The 20,799-nt window shown below is 37.9% G+C and overlaps 2 protein-coding genes across 14 annotated transcripts in view; both read left to right on the top strand.

Moving 5' to 3' along the window:
• The window catches only part of SENP7 (SUMO specific peptidase 7), a 43,713-nt gene extending 27,517 nt beyond the window's left edge, over positions 1-16,196 (top strand). For 7 of the 9 annotated variants that reach the window (XM_026080517.1, XM_026080513.1, XM_026080512.1 and 4 more), the window contains 11 exons: positions 747-1,009; positions 2,156-2,289; positions 3,537-3,653; positions 5,400-5,519; positions 7,736-7,828; positions 8,666-8,880; positions 9,238-9,281; positions 9,621-9,658; positions 9,908-9,976; positions 12,175-12,325; positions 13,944-16,196. In XM_026080517.1, coding sequence (XP_025936302.1) covers positions 747-1,009; positions 2,156-2,289; positions 3,537-3,653; positions 5,400-5,519; positions 7,736-7,828; positions 8,666-8,880; positions 9,238-9,281; positions 9,621-9,658; positions 9,908-9,976; positions 12,175-12,325; positions 13,944-14,081 — 1,382 coding nt within the window. In that variant the 3' untranslated portion in view covers positions 14,082-16,196. Of the gene's footprint in view, positions 1-746; positions 1,010-2,155; positions 2,290-3,536; positions 3,654-5,399; positions 5,520-7,735; positions 7,829-8,624; positions 8,881-9,237; positions 9,282-9,620; positions 9,659-9,907; positions 9,977-12,174; positions 12,326-13,943 lie in introns of those variants that run through there. The other 2 variants (XM_026080518.1, XM_026080520.1) reach the window with 2 other exon arrangements.
• Positions 16,197-16,304: 108 nt separating this feature from the next.
• Positions 16,305-20,799, top strand: part of IMPG2 (interphotoreceptor matrix proteoglycan 2) — a 64,891-nt gene continuing 60,396 nt past the window's right edge. For 4 of the 5 annotated variants that reach the window (XM_026080504.1, XM_026080505.1, XM_026080502.1 and 1 more), the window contains exon 1: positions 16,305-19,915. In XM_026080504.1, the coding sequence (XP_025936289.1) occupies positions 19,840-19,915 (76 nt within the window). In that variant the 5' untranslated portion in view covers positions 16,305-19,839. The remainder of the gene's footprint in view (positions 19,916-20,799) is intronic. The other variant, XM_026080503.1, reaches the window with a different exon arrangement.

Below are 20,799 nucleotides of genomic sequence, written 5' to 3'. Positions count from 1 at the left end.
AATCTTTGACAAGACTGTATTGGACCATTGCATTATTATTAGAGAAAATTTCCACCAGAGGCTAAATGGGCTATTTAGTCTGTAGGGTCTTGTGGACTGGGTTTACTTGTTTTTCTGCAGTGAAGCTCTGTAAGAACTGAGTATAACTTTTGCTCAAGTATTCAAAGACTGGCACAATCCCACAATATTTTTACATTAGCAAAATGATTACAAAATGACCTCTAGTGCAGTTACGATGTCAAAGTTGCCTTTGTGAAATTTAACAGTTCTTTTACCCTGTACAGTCACCACCTCTACGGGGGAAAAAAAATACAGTTAACATTAACTTTGCCGAAGGAGCAGGAGTTGTTTAAAGTGAGAGACTGAATTAAGTGTAGGCAGCGAGTTACCTTTATGTTTCTAGATCTAAGTTTATCAAAGTTACCAGTGGCATTTATAGACAAAACTCCCAGTGAAAAGAGTGGAAACTGAGTCTGAGGCTGCAGGACACTCTTTAATCTTAGGTTTATTTACCTTGATAACATTCTTGTTCTAACAGAAACCTTCAGGAGTTACTATTAAATTTCTATGCTTGAATGTTTTATGCCTTTTGAATATGCATAGTAATATAAATCTTTTGAACTGTATGTAGAGACTTGCTGAAACAAATCAGAGTGGTAGTTTTACAGTTTGGTGTGGAAACTGTTGCCACAGTTCTGCTCTGCCTTCTTAGTGTGTTAATATTCTCCTTTCTTTCCTTTTTCCAGCCAAACCTAGTGAATTTGTTTTTCTTGAACTGTCCCAACCACTCACAGAGTGGGAAGAAGTTAGACTGACTGAATTAATTACAGATGTGAGCAAGAAGAACAGAGCACCAGATCTCTCTGAGTTTTTGTCTTTGAAGCAAGCTTTACCTTTTTTTAAGGATCTTTCTGCTGAAGAGAGTTCTTTTATGAGTTACAGTAAGGATCTACTAAAGCAATGTATGCTGAAAGAGAATACCTCAAATGTGCATGAGCCTGAATTTCAGGTTAGTGAGTAGCTGTTGCTTGACTTATCACCATCTGTTGGCTTTCACAAATTCCAGTAAATTTTAGATCAGCCAATTGCCAGGAATAAATTCTTTCTTTATCCATAGCTTAAAAAAAAAAAAAAAAATGACATTTGTGATTTATTCCTCACAATGGGGCAAGACTTACCAGTAAAGTGCTAGATTATACCCACAGAAAGATAGTACAGAGGTGTCATCAGCGCTGGTAAGTGGCAAATAATGAAGCTTTTGGTTGACTCAGTTGTGTATGCCTAAAGCCACAGGAATTCACCTCCCTTGTGGTGTCTTCAGGATGGCAAGGTCAGAGTTAATGAATGTAGGAGTGATGGCRGTGATGGACCCACTTCTCACCTGAGCTATAAGTGAACTGGGTGCAGCAGAGTGGAGGCAGTAGTGTGTGTAGGAGGAGCAGTGCACCTTACCCATTCCACATGTTTCTAGATTTTTCTAGTGAGGGCTCTGCAGCTTGAAATACCTAGATGATTCCCAAGGATGCTAAGGAGATGGGACTGTGCATGTTAATGTGTTAGTACACCACCATTTGAGGAGTAAATGTCTGAACGCAACCCCATGCTATTGTCATTTCAAAGCATATATGTTTGTTCTAGTCAGTAACAAGCACAGAGACAACAGATCAATCTGGGTATGAAACTGGGAACTTAAAAGTTGAGTTGCTCTGCTTCCAAATCAAATCTGTATTATTTTTAGAGAAATTCTTGAGAGCTAGATTTTCAAACCTACCAAGCTTACCCAGCTCCTAGTAAGACAGTCTCATACCTGTCTCCATCCTTTCAGGTCCTGTTTCTCATCCAAAAGAAATTCTGCCTCAGTTCACTGAATAATGCTTCTAAACTGTTTTAGAGAGAGGCTATAAACAAATGAAGACCTACCAATATTTTAAAAGGGACATAACTTTTTTTTTTTAATCTGGGCAGTGGCACATAAGTCTAAATGCTGCTGTTTGAATGTTTACACTTCTGCTCTCCAGCAAGATTCTTCAGTGATGCAGTGTAGTCATGCAGGCTTCAGGCTTGTGGGTTTTTTTGTTTGTTTGTTTGTTTTTTGTGGTCTGTTTTATATATCTAGTTGTGTGATTCTTTTTTATTATTTGTTTTTTATTGGTAGGAATCAAAACCAAAAGTGGCCAGGCCTAGTTATGCCCTTGCAAATAAGCAGAACAGTGGTTGCTATTCCATTTCTCTGTCCTCTGCACTGAATGAAGAATGGAAAGAAGTAAGAGAAGCTGGAGCAGTTAAGAAGTATGTATCTTTCACTTAAATGAGAAGGTGAAAATAAAGCAAACTGAATAAACAAATTGCTGGAATAAAAGTCCTGTCTTAATTACCATTTTCTAGTTGATTTGAAAGTGTTGGGTGAAAGATGCTATATAAATATAAAATATCACTGAATATGAATGTGGTCATTCCTGTTTCAGTCCTAATAGTTGAGAGAGGATGGATGTGTCACAGGATGACAAAGAATCTCACAGAAATTGGTGAATACCTGAATTTTGACTACAGTTGTGCTCATATCATGGACACATCAATGGGAGGGCAGAGATCTTGTAGCCTCAGTGAATGTCCACCTAAGTGCATATCAAAGCAAAACTATTGCTAACTTAAGCTGAGCCATTGTTTTTCTCTAAACAATATTTTCTTTCACTGTTCYGTCACATTTGATCTATTTATAGCTGCAGTTTGTAATACAGTTTATTAGTTAGCACAAGACTGTGGTTAACAAACCTTTTAGAAAATGAAAATGCATGAATGTGTAGCGCAGCAAGAAACTAGGAGAAAGCTAGCATTGTGCCTTGGTTCTGTCTGTACTAGTCTGTTGTTCTTCATACTTTTAGTATGGCAAACAGTAGTGAAATACCTTGCTCTTAAGAACTCCTGCAGTATGCTGTCACTTTTTGCTGGCAGTGTAACAGTTGGTTTTGGTTCTGCTTAAGAAATTTTCTACAACAGCAAAAGTGCTCAGTTCATGGTTCCAGTTAGGTAATATGGATGTTAGTCTAGGCTTTTTTTAATACGTTGTAAGTGTTAGCTTTAGATTTAAGTTGGGCAGTTTCAAACCACTTACAGTGCATGTGCTGTCTGGTGCMTAAACCCAAATTTCCTGCTTGGAAATGTGACAGCCGTCATTGGAGTCCTAACTGATAGGAAATCACTGCTCATTCATACCCATTGAGAATCTGTCCTGTAGTATTTCTTCCTGTTTTATATGGCCATTTATCATTTATTTTTATCAAAAAAAGCTGAAGGTAAAAATTTCCTTTCCAAAAGTTTTCGCAAAGTTTTGGGGGCAAGAGAGAACAATATTTCTTATGTAAGCGCTCTTACTATTGGAGGAAGAAATGGTAACAGACTTCTGAGTTACTCAACAGTTTTGAGAACTACCACTTCAACAGGTGTTCTGGAAAATCTTTTAGATGTGGAACGGATATACTGAGAAAAATATATAAAACACAGTTTGCCATTGTTATAACATGATCTGTGTTTTCTAGTTTGATTGTTTATCCACCTCCACCTGCAAAAGGAGGCCTGGGAGTCACAAGAGAAGATCTAGAGTGCTTAGAGTATGGAGAATTTCTCAATGATGTCATCATTGATTTCTATCTTAAGTAAGTGTTTGGAGATTTAATTGTCCTCTTTCAGAGGCTTGATGTGATCTTGAATGTAACTGTAGATGTTGGTCATTAAATGTGATACAACAGTTTTAAAAATAACAATATGATGAAGTTGTAAGTTTGAATTTTTTTAAGCTTTTGAGTATTCTCAGTCATTTTATTTATTTCAGTTCCATTTTTTTATTGCCCCTCTAATAGGCTTTGATGTACTCCAGGCAAAGTAGAATAATTGCTGTTCCTGCTCAAGAAGTAAATGTATTTTAATTGTGTCCGCTACAGCCTTTGCACTAAATGTGAAATCCTTGGTGTTGTACAAATAATGTAGCTAGGACAGTGAGAGATTATTATTTTTTTTTTCCAAGGCATAAGGCAATAAGAGTCCAAATTATATGGATTTTTAGTAGTTGTTAGGTGCCTAATTCCTGTTTGAGGATCACTACAGCTTAGGGAGGAAAAAWAGCTCTTGGGGACCTCACAGAATGGAAAGTGCAAAGTAGTTTTAAGCAGACAGCTGAACAAAGTTAGAGGGTCTGTACTGAGTAGTTCACTACTAAGTTTGCATGAAACAGAGCATCCTCAGCTATTCTGTGCAAGAGTTCGGGGATCCTTCTGCTGCTACAGCTGCTACAGAAAAGAACACAGCTAACACTTTTTGAGGAAGTTGTGCTTGCCTTACCTACTTTATGCCATCCTACTAGAATTGCTTGTAAAAATAAGTTTTGCAAAACTGGCATTGTGGGCCACTGTTCTCTAAAGTCAAGATTTATTTTCTGTGTGCAGACTGAAACAGGATTCTGGCTCTAGGGAAGGTTGGCTGTGAGAATTCCATTTCATTTGATATCAAGCATGCAGTAACTGTGAGCAATAACAAGCCGGTTAAAACAGCTTATCTAGAAGAGTGGAAAACAGAACATGTACCTGAATGTTTGGTGTGGCTTTACAGCAAAGCCCTTTTTATTCTGCTGTAAACTAGAAAGAAATTACACAGTGTGGTTCCCACTCTAGCTACAGCTTCATCTTAACAGGAAGGTTTGAATAAAGGAATTTAATGTAATCATTACAGAAACCCCTTTGCTTTTTAAATGTTAGACTTCTTCCCACATTCTCAGTGTTTGTTGTGTTGCAAGCTGTGTGATGTATGACTTGCACAAGTTATCAGGTGAACCTGGAGGCACCTTGTGTAGGGTGATTACAATTTTGAGAGCTTTGGCAGCCTGGGATTGTTGAATAAACACATAAGCTGATGTTTAGGGTAAAATGATCAACARTAAAATCATAAACCTCCAGAGTGTCTCTTTTAGCTTTCACATACATAACCTGTAGAAGTAAAAGGGGCAATTTATACTACTGACCTGTTCTCTGCTTTTTGCATACTCAGTAATRTGACACTGCATGAGCTTGTACTTGGCCTGATTTTCAAACTTATCTTAATTGCAAGGGCTAGAAACGTAACTCTAAAGATAAATGAAAGCATTAATACTGAAGCAAAAAATCTGAGATAAAGGGTAATGTGACTGTTCTTAGTAACTGTTTGGCATTTACATACTATGGTGATGTCCATCCACACATGCACATTTAAAATGCAGTAGATAGAAAAGCTTGACATGATTAGCATCTGTGAAGGTAGCTGATGGTAAGCATAACCTGCGGATGATGAATCAGGAAATAATTATGCTTCTTTTATATTAGGAATGGTAGTTTCTAGAATGGGAATTTAATTTTGTTTTTTTTCTTTGGTAGATACCTCTTGTTGGAGAAAGCTCCAAAACATCTTGCTGACCGTACACATATTTTTAGCAGTTTCTTCTATAAGTGCCTGACCAGGACAGAAAAAAACTCTGAGGGGGATCCCAAAGTTACGTAAGTTCACTTCAGATGCCATAATGACCAGAACTAGAGAATCTGTTGCTGCTATTCAGAAGTTCTGTAGATTGTATCCTAATTGGTACATAAAATAATAAATTGGTATTCTCCAAAGGAGTGGTTCAATGTTGTAACTCACAATTTAAGCATAATGGTATTTTTTCATTAAAGCTTACATGTAATTGATCCTGGCTGTGAATGAAAGTGTCATTACCTTTCTCCAGCTTTATATGAATTTGCACTTCAAACAATTATTCATGTATTTTGATATCTCTCTCTCTTTTTTTTTCCCCCCCAAACTCAAGAGTCGTCTAAGGCATGTTTTATTTTAAGTCTTTTTAAAAATTATTTTTAGATTTACCACATCTTTCATGTTATATGTTAATAATAAATTATTGTCCAGGTTTTTAGTAAGAAAATTTGTGTACACCAAGCTCACACATATGAGTTTTTTACACTCTATTACACAGAAATTGAAAAGTTTCACAGACAGTGTCATTAGGAGCTTATGATCCCTCTATTACTTCATGCTTGCAGCCAAGACTGTATAAAGGGTAGGACCATCCCTGTCTCACACTCAGTTCCTTCTCAACACTGATGTTTGAGTGGAACTTTCTTACCACTTCACTTAGAGTTATCTGCCAGCTGCTTTCAACCTGTTATCATCACTCAGCTTATTGAAGTTTTTTCTGTTTGTCAGAAGTGATTTTTCTTTTGTTATTCATGAAGTCCCCAGGTTTTGTATTCTTTGGACCAACTGGGCCACCTGCACGTACAGGTGTGCCATCTTGTTTCTGTGTTACAGTCAAACATTTCTGGGCAAAAGTTAGAGAAAAATGCAACTTCTGTGATATTTTTAAAAGATCCTCAAAAATCAAGGAGCTATGCTTGAGCAAATGTGTCTTCTGTCAGTTTTTGTGCCTGTCTCCTGACCATGAATGTTCTGAGGTGGAGGCACCATTATCCTTAAGAATGCTGTTGTGCCTTGATCTGATTCCTTTTGCAAGGCTGGACTGTCCTTAACCTTTTCATGGAAGAAGAATGGCACTCTTAATGCATCATATTTCAAGGACTGTAGCAGCTGCAATTCTAGTTTTGTTTAACGTTAGATACTTACCTGGTGAATACAGTTTTTTGAAGTGTGGATAGTGGAAAAATAGGCTCCTTATTGTCATAAATGAAATTAATCTCTACTGATGTAGGCTACTTAACTTGAAGTCCCTTTACTTCCTTTTCTCCATACAGCTCAGCTAGTGAATTAAGTTTTGTTGTGCTTTCATAGGCACTTTTCTAGGTTTTAACAGTGCCTTCCCCTGTTACGTTCTCTGTGCTTCTAGAATCATGTAATAGAGGAAATTTGCAGCAAGTCTTCTCTTCACACTGCCCCTGAAGAGCCCTGCAGCAGCTTGCTTTTCCATTCCCTACCCCTTTTCTCCCATTCCCCCCATATTCAAGTTACATGTCTTGATCTCAGATCAGGATTTAATTAGAATGGCAACAGAGGGTGTCTCCTGATTAGAGTGAATTTTGCTTTTGGTTGACATTGGAGCAAACTTTATAAACCATTGGTTTCCATTTAATCTTCTGTAAAATAAGAAAGCTGGATAATCTAAATTTCTCCTCAGATTTTTTTAGTCTCCTATAATCCTGTCCTCATGCTTTATGTCTGCAGGACTGGAAAGGGAATGTGATCTAGCAGTTAAAGCCCAGGACTGGAGGAAATCTGTGGTTTAGTTCTGGCTTTGCAGTAGGTGTGCTGCATGACCCTATGCAAGGCATTTGGCTTTTCCTTCCAAAAAATAAGGTTGCTTAGGCAGGCGTTCAAAAGTGGTACTGTGACATGGATGTTTGGAAGTTGGTATAGATTGATGTTTACACTGACAGATATTTCGGTGGGCTTTTCTGCCTTTAGTGTAGTCTGATACCCTGGCTAAATAATTGTAACAAATCCTTCCTGACTTTGAAATCTGTGGATAATTCATCCAAAAGAGTTCAAGGTGATTCAGATAATGCAAACATTCATATCAGTCCACTTGGCTTGTAAGTCACTTGGGCTTAATGTTCTGCTGGTTTGTTTTCTCTCTGTTGGGAAATTTCATGAATAAATGAAAAATCCATTGAGGGACTGGGAAAATATAGGATTACTAATCCCTATCCCTTACTTTAACCAAAAAGAGCAAATCCAAACAGTAAATGTCATTTGATTTCCACAGAGCAGCACAGAGAAGACACAAAAGAGTAAGAACATGGACTCGTCATATAAACATCTTCAGTAAAGATTATATCTTTGTGCCTGTGAATGAGGAGTAAGTCTATGCAATTTTAGACACATTTTCTGGTATTTAAAATTTAAATATTTGAATGTTCTAGTAATTTGAAGATTTATAGCTGTACACCTTAATAAATAAATATATTAGAAATGAACATACTAGATTTTGAAGAAGAAGTGATAGTGAGGAGTGGAATGAGTAATTTTTAAGCCTCTTCAAAAATTGCATTTTGTAAGTGTAGTTGTCTTCAGCAGGCTTTGCATTTCTTTTCCTTAGTTGTACTGAAAATTGTTTTTATGTATTTCAAAAGAATTTACATGTATCATTGTGATGGTTCCTGTGCACTTAAGTAATGTTTCTGTGAAGAAATCCCAGCAATGCATAGTGTTATTGGTAAAAAGAGCAGGAGTAGTACTTTCACTCTCTGTGCCTGGTCCTAGGTGAATAGCTGCCCTGCACATGGAAGCTCCAGCAAAGCTGAATAGTCATTGAGAGTTRTGTATGCAAAGAGATTGGGCTTGAGACATGATATACCCTCAGCTATATTCAAAATTGGGATCGTTGTCACAAATTRTTTTATTACTTTATTATTTTTTCAGTGTGGGGTAGGTGGTGAGACAGTGATAAATTGCTGTGGTGGGCTTGTTTTGTTTCTTAAAGGAATTGATACTTACTTTTGCAGTTACACCAAGTAAAATGCAAAGTACAAATGAGTGGGAGGATTTGTATAAGATGCCATGAAGGAGCATGGTAATGGCAACAGTGGTTACATACCACAAAACAGTTGTCCATGAGCTCTCAGTGCTATAAAAACTTTTCATATGCTTTTCAGAACCAAATGTTACAGTTTTGATGTTTCCCCCTGCTGGGCAGGTCTCATTGGTACATTGCAGTTATCTGTTTTCCGTGGCTAGAAGAAGCTGTATATGAGGAATGTCCCAATCAGACTTCATTATATCACCAGCTTCAACAATCTCCACTTCAGTCAGAGAAGGAGAGTCAGAGCACTAGAACCAGTTCAGTGTTGGCCTTTCCTAATAACTGCAAAGATGAAGAAATGGATGCAAACAGAAGTTTGTTCTCAAAAGGTAGATAACTTAGAAGAAACTACATCAAGCCATATACAGTTCTGATAGTGTCTTAATCCTTGAAGGAGAGATGTGATGTCTTAAAAAATATCCTGAAATGAAAGATTAGTGTAACATGTTTTTGTCTTACCATGCATAGTAAAGACTGCACTGCATTCTTGCTTTCTGCAACTCTTTGGAAATTAATGGAAGGGACATGTAAAATCAGTGGCCCAGATCCTATTGCAATGTGTGGACTATCTTATTTTGAGTACTAATAATCAGGAATCATGAAAATAGTTAGAAAATTCTTAAATTCTTAACACTTTCTATATTTTTTTCTTAAGACTTTCTATATATTTTTTTCTTTTGTTCTAGGTGGCAACCATGTTGCTGCAGTTCTTCACTTGGATATTTCTAAAGTAAGTACTTTTCTGTACTGACAGAGGAGACCTGTATTAACTTACTTCCTAYGGCTCCAAGTCTTGAACAAATTACTTTGCATTATCTTTTCTGCAGCTTTTCTGTTGATGTTTGTGCAACTTGCAGCATGTGCAAGGCAGTTTGAGTTACCTGAAGTCTTTCTTTGCTTACCTAAGTTGCCTATGCTATAGTTTCACAGTTTTTAAAAAATTTCCTATCAGTTTCTCCCTTTCTGGAATAGGAGCCTGACTTGCTTTGCCTTTAAATCTGTAAAGACATTTGGGTTTTTACTTGTTGTAGTTTTTTTTTAAGGTTATTTTTTCTTTCTCTCTTCCCAGAACTCTCCAAGTAATTCAAGAAGGCAAATTTGTAAAAGGTAAGTTTCTGTTTTCGTACTAACATTGTATTATTAAAGGGTTTATACTAAGAAATTCTGCAGTAATTGAGTCGGTTATTTGTCACATCCAGCTTGTTATAAAGCCACAACTGTAGGGGCTTGTCCATTTTTTTTCACATTTATTCAGCTATTGATGCTCTTGTTAAGCTGGATTCAAACAAAATCTTTGCTCAGGTAGTACTGGCAATGAAAGCTTAAACTGCTCTTTGTTGTTTTTGTTGTTTACAGGCCTTGTATACTCATCTTAGATTCTTTGAAAGCTGGCTCCTTGCAGAACACAGTTCAGGTTTTGAGAGAGTAAGTAACTGCAGTTCTCCTTTACCAGAAAGGGTTGCTCTTGGTCAGGTTTTAATGTTCGAAATACTTTTCCTTGTAAAGGTGTTCATTTCTGTTCCTAAAGGAGAACTTACAAACAGCCACAGAAAAAAATGGCAGTATGGAGGTTTGGATGACAATACTGTTTTCGTTCTGCAACCTAACTGTAATGTAAAAATTGAAAAGTAGATATCTTTTTAAAATTGAAAAAACATTGAAAAGTAGATTGAGGGTTTTCTAGAGTTTTTTGTTTTGTTTTTTATCCCCTCCAGTTCAGTAATGAAAGTATTTTTAAGAGCAGAAAAACTGATTCTTTAAAAAGAATACTTTGAAATTTAAATGACTGGTTTTCCAAAGTGCTGACTTCAGTATCCTGATGTAGCTGACAGAATTTCTGCGTTGAATCTGCTCCTACATATGTGCAAAAGTGTAGTAGCTAAACTGAAGCAACCTAAAAGTTTGATGTATCGGTATAGTTATATGGGAATGTTACTACGTGTTTTCAAAAGTGGGAATAAGAATATATTTACAGTCTTTATGTGATAAGTATTTAAGTATTAGAAGAATGTCTTCAAACTTTCAGTACTTGAACACACTGCTAATGAATTTGTAAAAAGTTTTTGATAGAAGTTAAAGTTGATAATATTAAATAGTTGAAGCTAAAATTAATGGTTCTTTTTGTCCCTTGTTGTATTCACTTCACTGAAAGTAACAAAAATCTAGATCATGTAAAAGTAAATTCATTATCATCCACTCCTAATATAGTATTATAATTGGTAAATTTTGTGACACTATCTTTTCCCTAGAGAGAGAGGCCTCCTAGCATGTCTGTCTTGGGAGAAAGAATGAAGTAGCAAAAAAAAAAATTTTTTTTTTCATGTCTCTATGGGATATATTAGCATAGTGCTCTACACTTTGAGCTGCTCCAGAGGATGAAATTCCAGAGAGGGTGGTTTCCTGGAGCTCATCAGAGAGATGCCATGAAAAGTCAGAAAACAAAGAGGTGACTTGTGGAAGCCTGAGACCTGTGAACTTTGGGAAGCAGACCTGTTATTCCTTCGATTTGGGGGAGGGAAACATCACCGTGCAGTTGCACCCTGAAAGTAGAAGTCTAAGGAAACTATGATACAGGGTTTCCATTATCTCTTTTTTCCTTAAACCAATTTGCTTTGTCTTTGGGCAGAGGTCAGGCCCAAATAAATTAATTTTCAAGTTTAAGAGCATTAATATAGGAAATGTGCTTCACTGATCTGTCTTCATCTTGAATTCAATTTCATGTTTGTCTTCTATTCAGAAGTGCCCCTTTTCTCAAAAGCTGTTTTGGGTGTTATGTATGTATCTTTATTCTCAGAATTGCAAGGACTTGGGGCCTGTGGAAGTCAAACACAAGGTCTGACTTGTGTATTTTTATTCTCTAAAGTCAGGCATTGTGTGTGTGTGTGTGTGTGTGTGTGTGTGTGTGTTTCTTTTCCCCCAAGCCCTGAGGTTTTGCTTTTGAAAATCAGACCCTTACGCCTTCAGTCATATGTTCAAAATCAGTGGCCACTTTAGAAAGCTGGATCGGTGAGGTTCCACTGAAGCAAGAAAACAGTAGAAAAGCCTGACGCCAGATAAGTCATAATCATATCATAGAAGTGATCCCTAAGGTTGTAAGTCTTTACCTACCCTATACACTGGTAGACTGCAAGGGCTATACTGTGTGATTGTAACTGAAGTTGTTCATAAGATGAATTCTAATAATTGTTTTACAGTTTGCTTAAGGTAAAAAGCAGTGCTGGCTTTCTCAGGATGAACCCAGGAAAAAATCTGTGTGATAGTCATGAAGGATTACTTCAGTTCCTCCTTTAGCTCAAGTTTTAAAAAAGTGACCTAACAGCTTGAAGAAACTCAGTGCAATGACTTTTTAATTTTTTTAATGAAGTCATGTATCTTTCCTATTTTGTGTACAGTGTGCATTATATAGTAGAGATGCATCTCGATGTAATAACATTTTGAAATTTTGGATATTGGAAACTGTGTTATTTCCTTATATGAATTTCTTTGACAGATTCTGTGAAGGAAGTTGGTTAAGGCTGTTACAGCATTGTGACCAGTTCCAGAACAATATTGAGTAATATCCCAAAATGCACTGAGCTGGGGAGTTATTTCTTAAGTATTTATTCTGTTTGCTTTCTTTATAGGTACCTGGAAGCAGAATGGGAAGCTAAACGAAAAACACACCGGGAATTCAGTAAATCAACAATGATTGACTTCTGTCCCAGAGTGCCTAAACAGGATAACAGCAGTGATTGTGGTGTATATTTGCTGCAATATGTGGAAAGCTTCTTCCAGGTACARATGGAAACTATCTCCCCCCCTCCCCAAAACAACCCCAAACCTTATTTCCGAGTGAAATATCCAGACAGAAAAGCCTGTRGTGCTCAGCCTCTGTAAGTATCAAAGCCATTTGAGAAAGAGGAGATAAAATCCCTTCTTCATGTAGTGGCAGGGGTCTTTGTGCCTGGAGCACAGGCAGTTTCTGCTCTGCATTTCCTGGGCAGACGTTTCTGGCCTTGTGGTTTAATGATGCTTTTACATTGACATATTGAAGGCCCTTAACTATATGGGTGTATTTGAAGCCCATGTAGTTTACACATTTCTGGCCTACAAGTGGTACAGAGGGACTTTTTCCATGCAGGTCATCTCTTCTTGTGGTCGCTAAAAGTTAGCTCAGCTTGTCCATTGGCCTTTTTGTGGTTTTGTCTGTGCAGGCAGCATCCTCTGCAAAGAGAAGGAGGGGGAGATCCTTTAAAGGGAATGTGCAGGGCTGGGGGAATCTCTGTTTCCTTCCTGTCCAGCACATTGCCTTAAACATCTGCAGCTGCTGGGTTTCAGACATTTAGCGTCTCCCCAATTCTCCCTCACCCTGATGAGTGCTCTTGCACTGCCCTTGGCTTTGTTTGCCTGATGCTCATACATGTCCACACTCTGAGTCCTTTGCATGGGAAGGGTTGTGTGGGACCTTGACCAGTCGACAGATTTTTCTTCTATAGTAGAAAAGAAGGGTTGAGCTCTTGTGTAGGTGGAAGATGAAATTATTTACCAATGCTTCTGAAATGACCATTTTCTGACATGGTCATGTTTCGCTTGCAGAAGCGAGGCCTGAACGAGGTAGATGTAGTTTGTTCTAAACATACCCAGTGCTCATAGACCACAGATCATGGTGTGGTTTCTCACTTTGCTTTTTCCACTTACCATATACTTCTTCATTCATGGCAAGGCGAAGGTGAAGTGTAAGCATTGCAAAAGAATGAAGAGGGAAAGAGGAAAAAAAAAAAAAAAAAAAGGACTTAGGCAAGTGAGATGTGGTGTGGTCTTATTGACAGAGTTGGCAGAGTGTCTTGGCCATTTCATTTGCTGTCCTGTATTGTCCTGAACTGTCCCCCTCTCATTTCCTGCTGAACTTTGTGGGAATGTTCTTGCTTCTTTGCTCTCTTCTATTGGACACACCAGCCCGTAACATTAAAAACAAACAAACAAAAAAACCACAGTGCCTGAGGCCACAGAACCTCTTACGCTTAGTTGCTGTATGCCTGATCCTTCCTTACAGTGTGAGCGTACTTACGTGTTTTGTGACCAAAGTGTACCTGTCCATTACGTAGCAGGATTGTGTCTAATTGTGTCAAAGAGTACGTGGACTGTGCTTTGAATGTATGCTTATACTGATGTATCTCTCAGGGAAATGATGATAACTTGTCTTGTGTTTACCATGAGTAGCTCATGGTAAGTGTATGTGTAAATGTGATTACCATGGAGGAAGTGGATTTGACTTTGCAGTCTGTCACTGTGTCTCTTGGTGACTTGTTTGTACATCTGTGGTTTCAGCAATAATGGGGGGGGAGGGGTTGAAATTTTTTTGAAGGTTGCTTTAGGAAATTCATGCTATAAATATTCCTTTTTCTGTTACCAGAATCCCATAGATAACTTTGAACAGCCAATGCATCTGGAGAAGTGGTTTCCTCGTCAGGTGATCAGAAGCAAACGAGAAGAAATTCGAGACCTGATCTTGCAATTGCACTTTCAACAGCATAGTGGTGGCAGCAGCTAATAAATCTGCTCAGCCAGACCTGGCAAAGACATTGCTGTGTAAAGTAACTGGAACTCTGCTTAGCAGCATTTGGGCTTTTTCAGCCTAACAAGGCTGAAAAAAAAATTACCACAAGAAGTATTTTGTTTGTTTATTGAATCTTTTATTTAAAGATTTTTTTCATTTGGATTGTGTGGTCCTAGAATGCAGTGGTGGGGGGAAAGGAAAAGACTGTAGATAAAAGTGTAAATATGTAAGTTAAAGCTAGTTCATATTTGTTGAACTTTTACTTGGAATATGGAAGCTACATTCAGATATGTGCCACAAAGATGTAAAAATATTTTGATCTTATGGAGCCTGTTCTCTACAATTCTGTATAAACATAACTTAGAGTTGAATGAGCATGTAGGAGTCAGGCCCGAAGACAGGATTTTGACCCTATGCTGTGACTCTTTCTACTTTGCAGTTCACATAGAATGAATACTATGTATTGTTTTAATTTAAGGATATAATATTGACTCTCTTCAGAGATTTTTTGTTTGTTTGTTTCTGATTATGTACAGAAATAGTCTGTATTTGTCAGAATATTCTGCTGAGATTTGAGGCTGCTAGATTTTGTGGGKTTTTTTTTTCCTCCCTAGCATTTTCATCATAAAAATTTATTTTCATGGGAGTTGAAGCCATTTGCTTAAGAGTGAATTTTGAAACCTTTTAAGCTCAAAAGTGGTCTCTTTCCTATATTTTAAATGATTTTTTTTTTCTTAACCAGATTTTAGAAAAAAACATGCTCTCCAAGTATGTGCCAATACAATRCATGTAGGCAGTAGATTTTTAATCCTACACACATTATTTTGGGAAGTTATGCCTCTGAATCTTATGGCATCATTTACATTAAAAAAGCAAGCAGGCTGTGCTTTAGCAAGTTTATTTGAGATGTTTTACTGAAAAGTAAGCCCTTATTTTCCTTCATAAAGGTCATTGTTATATGTAATATGTCTTTAGAATATGTAATTTACATGCAAGCCAAACAGATTTTATACTTTGCTCAGAAGAATTGAGTAAAGATGCCCGCATGTGTGAGTATTTGAACTTGGGACTTGATTTGATAAACTAGCACAAGTTGGCTAAGTGTGTATCGACACAGTTTTTCTCAGATATTGATCACAGAAAACTTTAATAGCCTTTTCGTATGTGCTCATTTTTTGCTATGGTCACTGCATAATGTGAGGTGGCTGTGTTTAGAAGGAGGCGCTCTCCTGTTCCTGGGGTAAGTAAAGTCATGCGTCCTAGCAGCTTTCAGAAGGACCATGTGTCAGCTAACCACCAAAACCACGTGTCATAAATCTGTCTACAAAACCAGAACTCTTAAAGCTGCAAGTAGTCTAGAGAGTTAAAATGGAAATAGAGGGCAACCCAAAGACATGGTCAGTTTTCTGGTGTCTTGGAATGCTCAGGGCCCCTTCCCTCAAGGCAACTCTGAAACTTGGCGYTGCAGAATCCGGTTGTTTCTTAAGGTTCTGTGCAGTCATCCAAAAACCATTGTTTCTCAAAGCAGGAAGCATTCTTTCCGGAGAAGAGAGATAATTTTAAAACAAAATTATTTGCTGGTCACAGTTACCTTCTGTATAACTGTGGGCAGCCTGGTGCAAATAATGCATGTGTTTGACTTCATTTCCACTTCAGTTCTGTAGTTTGTCACTACCCCCATCACCCTCCTCCCCAGCTTCTGTCCCCATCATCCCAGAGTGTTTTGTGGCTTTCATCACATAAACCACATCATCAGCACTACTACAGGGATAATCTGTGTATTTATTATAAAATAGACAAAAGAATGAATTCAGAAATGTGTGCCCTTTCTCTATACCTTTTCCATTGATGAATATTTTTGATGTTCCCTCAAATTTGTATTGTAAGTTGTTTGGGGTTTTGTTACTGTAAAAAATGGCTTCCATTATAAAGTAATATTTGTTCTCTTTTAGATTGGCTGGTTTGTAGATATTTAAAAGCAAAAGTCATGTGTAAACTTCTCTAAATTGGTTTTATAACATTATTTTAAAGGATTACCTTTGTAGATTAATGCTAGATGTGTGCTATGAGAATGCCAATACATTTGATATTAAAAAAAAAATCTCCCAACATTGCTGAACTTGATTGTTACCATTCCTTTCCCTGCTGCCACAAATTACCGGAGAGTAAGCATAAGATAGACTGTCCTTCTGCTGTTAGTCACGTACACAAGTATGTGTCTGTTAACCTAATTTTGTATCAAAGTAATTATTTATTAAAAAAGCATTCAGCTAGCTTATAGCTTCTTGTGACAAGCAAGGCTGCTTTTGGGTGTAACACAGTGTTACAGTTGCTTTCTGTAGTTAGGCTAACAGTCTGACAGCCTGAATGACTGGCTTGGAAGAGTCTACCAGATGCYGTCCACCCCATTCCAGCCATTTGCATTTAGCATTTGCATCAGTTGCTCTTTGGGGGCTATTGCTACAGGTGTAAATTAGAGCTCCCCTATGGTAACTCTTAGCATATATCAGGCACCTTTTTGCATTTGTCCTGCATCTCCATTTCCTGTATCAGTCCCTGTTTAACTGAAATGAGGGAGTGACATGATCCTTCAAAGCATTCTTTGTAAGCTATGTACTCCAAGTATGTGCAATTTTGTTTTCAAGGTATTTTATTGTAATTATAAATGTGTTGAGCCATGCTGGGCTGAATTTGCTCGGTTTCCTTCTGTTTTGGAAGGCTAAACAGCCTCAGGTCTTGCTTATTCTTGGGAGACAGATCCCCAGAGAACTCCCACTGCCGGGAGCACAAGCGAAAAACAGCCATGGCAATATGTTTGGCATCAGCAACCACAAAAACCAAACAAGTGAAAAGATTTCATCTAACCTAATTGTCTCAGCTAAACTGATCTGGAATTTTTTTGGTGAATCATGGCATATACCATAAAGTCAGTTGATGTAGTCCGTTCACAGGAGACAGTTTATAATCTCAATATTAAGTCATGTGAGTTTGAAAATAAGGAGCGCCTGCCGTCATGTGACTGTTCATTAGAGGCACTTTCATTAAGGCATACCTTTATTTTGCACTGCTTATCTACAGATGTGAGTGGATTTAGCTTTTTGAATAAATTGTGGTTGAAAGGCAAAGTTATTTAAAAACAGTATTTGCACTACAGCAGAATTCCAGTGGCGATTATCTTACAGAAAACTAATTCAGTTATTTACATTTGCTGTATGAAAGAGCATATGCTTTCTCTTCAGAAATATAAAATACCAGAAAACTGGCTTTTTATTATGAAAGGTGCTTATATGTCCTTGGCCTGTCCCTTCACTAGGATTATGTTTGCCTTTTTCACCAGCAAAAATCATTTTTCCTAAACACTTTTGAACAGAAATCGTATCTGTCCGTATCTTGGAAATCAGGAATCATACATTTTCTGGTGCAAAACATTACTGTAAAGGCTTTAGTGAAATCAAGGGAGAAATTAGTTTTCAAAGGTTATTTTGAAAATTTATTACAAGACTTGCTCTGCTTGTTTTAAAACACTTCAAATGATGCTTGTGCTTTTTCAGTTAGGCGTTTTGCTATCATAAATGCTTAGAGACTTTCAGCTGTTGCAAGTCTAAATTTCAGTGCTGAAATCATTGTTGAATTTAAAATTTATAGGTTGAACTAATATTATTAATGTTGTATTTAAATGTTTAGAATAATTTGTTACCCAGAAGCTGATATAGCCATAGAAAACGATTAAATTTTGACAGAGATAAAAAACAGGTATTTTTTGTACTAGCCAAATTCTCAGTTCCACTGAGGACTACTTTGTTGGGTTTTTTTTAATCACCACTCTAAATTTGAGAACTGTCCAGGAAAACATTTAATTGGATTTCAAGCTYTTATTCAAGTTTGTGCATTCTGAGAATTTTCTCTAAATGGATTTGTTGTTGTACGTTCTTGAGATAAGTGAGCCGTGGTCTTTCTTAGTGTGGATGGTAATTCTAGTCTTGCTTTAGTTGCATTCTTGGTGGGTAATGGAAGCAAAGTTGCTCATGAGATTGAAGGCATCCATCTCTGCAGAGGATTGGGTGAAAAAAAAAAAAAAGGGTTAGTCTGTGTTGCTGAATGCGGCGTTGTGGTAAAGATACCCAAGCTAGCCTCAGAAGCTTGTCGACCTAGATGTGCTCAGTGGGACTGGGAAGCAGTACATGGATATGAGTGCAGCATCATTCCTGTGCCTTGCTGCATCAGGACCATTCAGTTTACAGCTTCACTGTGGGGTACTACACCTTGTGCTGCTGCCAGTTGTGTAATAGAGCTAGGCTAGGTGTGCCTGAACTGCGCACCTCAGAGAGATTGAAAATGTCTGATTCTAAGAAACCTGTTTAGGTTAGTTGTCAAAACAACTCAGTGGCTTAAATTGTGATTTAGTAATTTTATGGAAAAAAGGGAGGAAAATTTGTCATTGTTTTGAAAATACTAGCCAGCGTCTGTTAGACGGCAGAAGACAGAGCCTAAAAGTAAGGGTGATTTTCTTTGGTTCCTGTGAATGTCCTGTTTGTGATACCAGGAAGTTCTTTGTTACTATCTGTATGGCTAGAGGTCAGCAGAGCAGCTGTAACAGAGCAGTCAGCACCGCATACCCAGCGAGCCCTGTGCAAGTCCCCCAGCAAATGCTCTGCAGACCTTCATCTGGAAAGCCTTGAAATACTTATGCAAAACCACTACACCAAAGCTAGTCACCTTGGACGAGCCGGCAGTTTGCTCAGATCCATCTGGACACAGTCACCAGCAAGTCCTGAATAGTGCTGGCCAGGAGGCAGCCCTGACAGGCTTGCTCTAGCAGGTTGAATGCGGGTCTGCTGTTGCAGGAGGGCTTCCACACATGTTTCCACCGTGAGCCAGCCCCAGGCAGGAGGAGAACTGAGACTGCTGCTGCTTTTCTGCACTCAGGCCTTACTGCAGTTCTTGTTACCAGATCACTTGTTCAGGTATCGGGACAAATCTGTTCCTAATGCTCGTGTCAAATGATACCTGAACAGAGATGAAAAAATAGATTTGCCCTGGTTTATCTTGGGGGAAGCAGCTGTTCTGGGATGTGAAGCACAGTGGTGTAATGACGCAAGATTTTCTGCTTTAGCGCGGGCTCAGGCAGCAGGACTTCATTAACTCTGTCACGAGAAGAAACAGGACACCAAAGAAAGACTGCTTCCATGCTACCTACATCAGTGTTTAAGCCAGTTGGTGCATTTTTAGATACATATATTTGTACAAGCAGAAGAAGACAAAGCAGACTGAGACCTTCTACTGGGGATTAGCATGCTCCCTCTGATGTTTAATGGGCAGCATGGTTTTTAAAAAGGGTAGAAATTGAAGGGTCAATGAAAAAACATGGTTAATTAAGTGTGAAAGGTGCTGTCCTTGCTTGGACTGTTAATGGTATGACAAGCACTGGTAAAGAGCTTAGCTGGCCAGATTAAAATTAAAAAATTGTCTCAGTCCATCTGCTAACTCCAAGAGCTTTCTTTCATCACCTTGTTTTTTTTCACTGAAGCGGAATACTCTCTTTGAAGGGAAGATCATTCTAGGATATCTTGGCTGACTTTTTAAAAAACTACTGAAGTTTTTTTTTCTTTTTTCAAAGATAATATGTGATGTTAAGACATTTTCAAAAAGGACGATGCTCTTGGTTGGTTCAAGGATGCGTTAAAGCTCTCTTGCTAAAAGGGATTTTCTTTTCCTTTTTTTCTTTGCATRTTGGATTTTAGACGCAGTAAGTATGTTCAACTTCCCTTGGAAAATCTATTTCTGCATCTTGGTTTTGAGAATGATTGAAGATCTTCAGATTGTTGCAGGTAATGCAGAACTCTTCTTTCTTCTTTATATTCTCATTTTGAAGGTTTTACCCATGATAGTGTGTAGAAGTATAAATATGTCTTTGTATTAGTTAGAACAAAGGGAAGTAGAATAATACAGAAAAACATTGTGTTGAATCTGTGCTGTGGTATCAGTGTTAACATGGAGAACTTGCAGTGATTTCCAGGCGGTGTTAGTTTGTATCGTTTTAACAGAGTAGAATGAAGCTAAGGGATGCTAGTTTTTCCAGCTTCTGCATATGGGCACTGAAGATGTGTCAGTTTTGGTAAAGATTGGCGTTTTGACGTAGTGACCTTGTTTGATGTTCCCTTCTCCCTCTGATGTACCATCTGGCAGTGGTCTTCTGTTCTAGAGCTGACTATTAGCATACCATCAAAATAACCATGTTCCTCATGTTTCAGTCATTAAAGTCAAAGGTGCTATTGATTTTGACGATGCAGAATGAGGTCGTAACCTATGAGATGAAAAATGCTATAGATGTATTACTGTTATTTCTGTAATGAATGACTTCATTGTGATTCTTCTTTAGTCATGTTTTTGGGAGGAGGGGGAGAAAGAGAGAAAAAAGTGGRATTAGCTAACTTCAAATCACCTGCCTGTGGAGGACAGAGAATTAGACTGTCAGGCTAAACCTGAATAGACGCATTCTTCCCTCAGCTGTGAGGTTTCATTTGCAGTGATGTGGACAAACTAACATAAGAGGAAATAAAAAAGCTAAAAGCTAAAGCTGATAAGCTTTTTCTTTTTTCCCCTTCCCCCGCTCCCATCAAGGGGGGACCCATCTGGTGGTGATAGAAGGTGTACTTGCTAGGTGTTGATTCAGGCAGCTTGCTTAAAGCAAGGGATATGAAAATTAAATGTT

Source organism: Apteryx rowi, unplaced genomic scaffold (genome assembly GCF_003343035.1).
Source record: "Apteryx rowi isolate R43461 unplaced genomic scaffold, aptRow1 scaffold_524, whole genome shotgun sequence".
Lineage (NCBI taxonomy): Eukaryota > Metazoa > Chordata > Aves > Apterygiformes > Apterygidae > Apteryx > Apteryx rowi.
Note: the sequence above shows the minus strand (reverse complement) of the source record. Positions and strands in the feature narration are given on the sequence as shown.